Source organism: Nerophis lumbriciformis, linkage group LG29 (genome assembly GCF_033978685.3).
Source record: "Nerophis lumbriciformis linkage group LG29, RoL_Nlum_v2.1, whole genome shotgun sequence".
NCBI lineage: Eukaryota > Metazoa > Chordata > Actinopteri > Syngnathiformes > Syngnathidae > Nerophis > Nerophis lumbriciformis.
The window spans coordinates 34324001-34330000 of NC_084576.2; the positions used below are offsets into that span (position 1 = coordinate 34324001).

At 36.8% G+C, this 6000-nt stretch overlaps 1 protein-coding gene across 1 annotated transcript in view; it reads left to right on the forward strand.

Annotated features, from left to right (window-relative positions):
* The window catches only part of rev3l (REV3 like, DNA directed polymerase zeta catalytic subunit), a 186480-nt gene that overhangs the window by 164391 nt on the left and 16089 nt on the right, over positions 1 to 6000 (forward strand). The window contains exon 24 of the mRNA XM_061924449.1: positions 2395 to 2503. Within this exon, the coding sequence (XP_061780433.1) occupies positions 2395 to 2503 (109 nt within the window). The remainder of the gene's footprint in view (positions 1 to 2394; positions 2504 to 6000) is intronic.

The window sequence follows — 6000 nt, forward strand, 5'->3', positions numbered from 1 at the left end:
AAACACTCCTTCAGACAATAGATAACCCCTCCCGTCTCATCACATCGTACACAATGGAATTTTCCAAGCCTTTGCTTGGTGCAACAAAAACAGCATCTTGTCTGTTCATTGGGAACTCAGAACGCAAAGTTTTTTGATAATTTAAATGACATTTTTCTGACATAATACTAACAAAGACACGTGTTAGCATATTAGCTAATGCTAACAACGCTAGCTTTATTACATTACAATAGCACGTACAAATATGCACGAAAACACTCCTTCAGACAATAGATAACCCCTCCCGTCTCATCACATCATACACAATGGAATTTTCCAAGCCTTTGCTTGGTGCAAAAAAAAACAGCATCTTGTCTGTTCATTGGGAACTCAGAACGCAAAGTTTTTTGATTATTTAAATAAAAATTTTCTGACATAATACTAACAAAGACACGTGTTAGCATATTAGCTAATGCTAACAACGCTAGCTTCATTACATTACAATAGCACGTACAAATATGCACGAAAACACTCCTTCAGACAATAGATAACCCCTCCCGTCTCCTCCCATCGTAGACAATGGAATTTTCCAAGCCTTTGCTTGGTGCAACAAAAACAGCATCTTGTCTGTTCATTGGGAACTCAGAACGCAAAGTTTTTTGATAATTTAAATACAATTTTTCTGACATAATACTAACAAAGACACGTGTTAGCATATTAGCTAATGCTAGCAACGCTAGCTTTGTTACATTACAATAGCACGTACAAATATGCACGAAAACACTCCTTCAGACAATAGATAACCCCTCCCATCGTACACAATGGAATTTTCCAAGCCTTTGCTTGGTGCAAAAAAAAACAGCATCTTGTCTGTTCATTGGGAACTCAGAACGCAAAGTTTTTTGATTATTTAAATACCATTTTTCTGACATAATACTAACAAAGACACGTGTTAGCATATTAGCTAATGCTAACAATGCTAGCTTTATTACATTACAATAGCACGTACGAATATGCACGAAAACACTCCTTCAGACAATAGATAACCCCTTCCGTCTCCTCCCATCGTACACAATGGAATTTTCCAAGCCTTTGCTTGGTGCAACAAAGACAGCATCTTGTCTGTTCATTGGGAACTCAGAACGCAACGTTTTTTGATAATTTAAATATAATTTTTCTGACATAATACTAACAAAGACACGTGTTAGCATATTAGCTAATGCTAACAACGCTAGCTTTATTACATTACAATAGCACGTACAAATATGCACGAAAACACTCCTTCAGACAATAGATAACCCCTCCCGTCTCATCACATCGTACACAATGGAATTTTCCAAGCCTTTGCTTGGTGCAACAAAAACAGCATCTTGTCTGTTCATTGGGAACTCAGAACGCTAAGTTTTTTGATCATTTAAATAAAAAATTTTCTGACATAATACTAACAAAGACACGTGTTAGCATATTAGCTAATGCTAACAACGCTAGCTTTATTACATTACAATAGCACGTACAAATATGCACAAAAACACTCCTTCAGACAATAGATAACCCCTCCCGTCTCATCACATCGTACACAATGGAATTTTCCAAGCCTTTGCTTGGTGCAACAAAAACAGCATCTTGTCTGTTCATTGGGAACTCAGAACGCTAATTTTTTTTGATAATTTAAATAATATTTTTCTGACATAATACTAACAAAGACACGTGTTAGCATATTAGCTAATTGTCACGTTCAAACACTGAGGACATCTATTAAACAAGACAAAAGGCAAGGAATCAAACAGAGACAGAATTCAATTTGGACTCAATATTGAGGAGAGACATGGCCAGTGCACTCTCTGTACAGTCCTGCACCACGCTCTGACCAAGAAGGTTTTCGTCTCCTCATTTATTCAGATGTTCAATGTTCACGCACCAACACATGTCACAGCAGGAATGGGAAGTATGTAAAACAGTCATTGTTTTCGGTCGCTTTGAAGACCAAGAAGTGGGATTTCTCGGGCTTGGGCTCTTCCTGGATCCAGCTGGGGTAGGTGTTGGAGGACAATGGATAACCCCTCCCGTCTCCTGACCACAGCGACTTCAAGAGGGCAGCGGGTCGTAAATAGCGTTGACCTCGGGTACCAAATAGTTGGAAGAGAGTTTGTGAAATACTTCGGAGAGAGTTCGTTTAACACTTCAAAGAGAGTTCCTCTGGAAGTTGAGCAGATCCTGCCATCTGTCCGTGTTGAAATCACAGTGGCGTTTCACCAGCATTCTTCCTCTTGTTAGGCCTCGAAAGACAGCCTTCATAATACAACGTTTCTTTTGTGATAACTTACAAACAATTATTCCAACAAAACACCTCACTAGTATCCCTGACAACAAAGATGAAGATGAAGTGATGAAGAATATTCCTGCTTTCTATTCCAGCACGGACGAGTTCAAGTTCGGCTGCACCTCCCTGAGGGTTCCCCCGGAGCTCCTCTACCAGCTCCGTAACGACGTCACCGTGTCACCCAATGGCGTCGCCTACGTCAAGGTATGACCACGCCCCTACGGCTGACCTCCTATTCACTCCTTCACACTGGAAGTTAAGGAAGATCATTCCATTTAGAGTAAATGCAGTTTTAGAGACAGAATAGGTATTTTGTAATATATTGGCAAAGCTTTGCAAATATATATTTGAGACCAGTCCAGCATAGAACATTCTATCGCGCCGCCAAAATGGTCTGCCTTCCCGATCCCAAAACCCTCTCCCCTCTTCCCTCTCTCTAGTCAAAACAAATGCTTATTATCGCTCTCTCTAACATTCCTCATTCAAGGTTAAGCACACAGTTATGCAGACAACCAAAAGACCACAATTGGAAGAACACAAGTTGTTTTCAAATATGACTATGAAATAAAAGTAGTAACACTTAAATGCGGATATATGTAAATATCTGCCTCCGACACAATATACGATATATATCTCCATATTTTTTCCGTAAATTAAAAAACAAAAAAGTCCTCGTTACCTGAGATACTAAAATAATGACCTACAAAGTCAAATTAATGACTTACTGTAAGTAAACGTTTGCAATAAGCGTTTGAAAAAAAGAGTTAAAAGCTCAATTTTTGTTTCATCTGACCACAGAACTTTCCTCCAGAAGGTCTTATCTTTGTCCATGTCATGTCAGATGAAACAAAAATGGAGCTGTTTGGTCACAATATCCAGCAATATGTTTGGAGGAGAAAATGTGAGGCCTTTAATCCCAGGAACATCACTCCTACCGCCAAGCATGGTGGTGGTAGCATTATGCTCTGGGCCTGTTTTGCTGCCAATGGAACTGCTGCTTTAAATGGGACAATGAAAAAGGAGGATTAGCTCCAAATTCAAGTCTTTTAACATTTTCCCCAAAAAAAATTCCAGCTTTTCCCAAAATTCACACATTTTCATGAAATTCCCATTGAAATTAATGGGACATTTTTCAAAGTTCCACAATTTTTTATCCGATTCAAACCGTTCCAACTCCAAAATATTCAACATTTTCAAAATTGTGTGCTCCCCTTCAACGATTTAAAAAAAAAAATCCCGGATTTCCAAAAATTCCCAGTTTTCAGGGTCATTTTTCCCCCATTCAAAATGAATGGGACATTTTTCCATGTTGCACAATTTCCGACATTTTTCAACCCATTCCAACCATTCCACCTTCAACACATTCCACTCATCCTGGACATTCAAACTATTATTTTTACAAGTTAGAAAAAAATTCCAGGATTTTCCAGAATTCCATTTTTTGCAAAGCCCTATTTCCACCCTTTTTTCTGGCGACTACTTTTCAACCGTCAAATAATTCCTCTTAATCAGGACAAAAAAACAAAGTTGTTTGTTGAACTGGAAAATTTCCCACAATGGAACTGCTGCTTTAAATGGGACAATGAAAAAGGAGGATTAGCTCCAAATTCAAGTCTTTTAACATTTTCTAAAAAAAAAAAATTCCCGCTTTTCCCCAAATTCACACATTTTCATGAAATTCCCATTGAAATCAATGGGACATTTTTCAAAGTTCCACAATTTTGCATCCGATTCAAACCGTTCCAAATCCAAAATATTTAACATTTTCAAAATTGTGTGCTCTCCTTCAACAATTTAAAAAAAATCCTGGATTTCCAAAAATTCCCAGTTTTCAGGGACATTTTTCCCCATTCAAAATGAATGGGACATTTTTCCAAGTTGCACAATTTCCACATTTTTCAACCCATTCCAACCATTCCACCTTCAACACATTCCACTCATCCTGGACATTCAAACTATTATTTTTACAAGTTAAAAAAAATTCCAGGATTTTCCAGAATTCTATTTTTTGCAAAGCCCTATTTCCACCCTTTTTTCTGGCGACTACTTTTCAACCGTCAAATAATTCCTCTTAATCAGGACAAAAAAACAAAGTTGTTTGTTGAACTGGAAAAATTCCCACAATGGAACTGCTGCTTTAAATGGGACAATGAAAAAGGAGGATTAGCTCCAAATTCAAGTCTTTTAACATTTTCTAAAAAAAAAAAATTCCGCTTTTCCCAAAATTCACACATTTTCATGAAATTCCCATTGAAATCAATGGGACATTTTTCAAAGTTCCACAATTTTTCATCCGATTCAAACCGTTCCAACTCCAAAATATTCAACATTTTCAAAATTGTGCGCTCTCCTTCAACGATTTAAAAAAAAAAAAAATCCTGGATTTCCAAAAATTCCCAGTTTTCAGGGACATTTTTTCCCCATTCAAAATGAATGGGACATTTTTCCAAGTTGCACAATTTCCACATTTTTCAACCCATTCCAACCATTCCACCTTCAACACATTCCACTCATCCTGGACATTCAAACTATCATTTTTACAAGTTCAAAAAAATTCCATTTTTTGCAAAGCCCTATTTCCACCCTTTTTTCTGGCGACTACTTTTCAACCGTCAAATAATTCCTCTTAATCAGGACAAAAAAAAACAAAGTTGTTTGTTGAACTGGAAAAATTTCCCACAATGGAACTGCTGCTTTAAATGGGACAATGAAAAAGGAGGATTAGCTCCAAATTCAAGTCTTTTAACATTTTCCAAAAAAAAAATTCCCCGCTTTTCCCAAAATTCACACATTTTCATGAAATTCCCATTGAAATCAATGGGACATTTTTCAAAGTTCCACAATTTTTTATCCGATTCAAACCGTTCCAACTCCAAAATATTCAACATTTTCAAAATTGTGTGCTCTCTTTCAAAGATTTTTTTAAAAATCCCGGATTTCCAAAAATTCCCAGTTTTCAGGGACATTTTTCCCCATTCAAAATGAATGGGACATTTTTCCAAGTTGCACAATTTCCACATTTTTCAACCCATTCCACCTTCAACACATTCCACTCATCCTGGACATTCAAACTATCATTTTTACAAGTTCAAAAAAATTCCAGGATTTTCCAGAATTCCATTTTTTGCAAAGCCCTATTTCCACCCTTTTTTCTGGCGACTACTTTTCAACCGTCAAATAATTCCTCTTAATCAGGACAAAAAAACAAAGTTGTTTGTTGAACTGGAAAATTTCCCACAATGGAACTGCTGCTTTAAATGGGACAATGAAAAAGGAGGATTAGCTCCAAATTCAAGTCTTTTAACATTTTCCAAAAAAAAAAATTCCAGCTTTTCCCAAAATTCACACATTTTCATGAAATTCCCATTGAAATAAATGGGACATTTTTCAAAGTTCCACAATTTTTCATCCGATTCAAACCGTTCCAACTCCAAAATATTCAACATTTTCAAAATTGTGTGCTCCCCTTCAACGATTTACAAAAAAAAATCCCGGATTTCCAAAAATTCCCAGTTTTCAGGGACATTTTTCCCCATTCAAAATGAATGGGACATTTTTCCAAGTTGCACAATTTCCACATTTTTCAACCCATTCCAACCATTCCACCTTCAACACATTCCACTCATCCTGGACATTCAAACTATCATTTTTACAAGTTCAAAAAAAATTCCAGGATTTTCCAGAATTCCATTTTTTGCAAA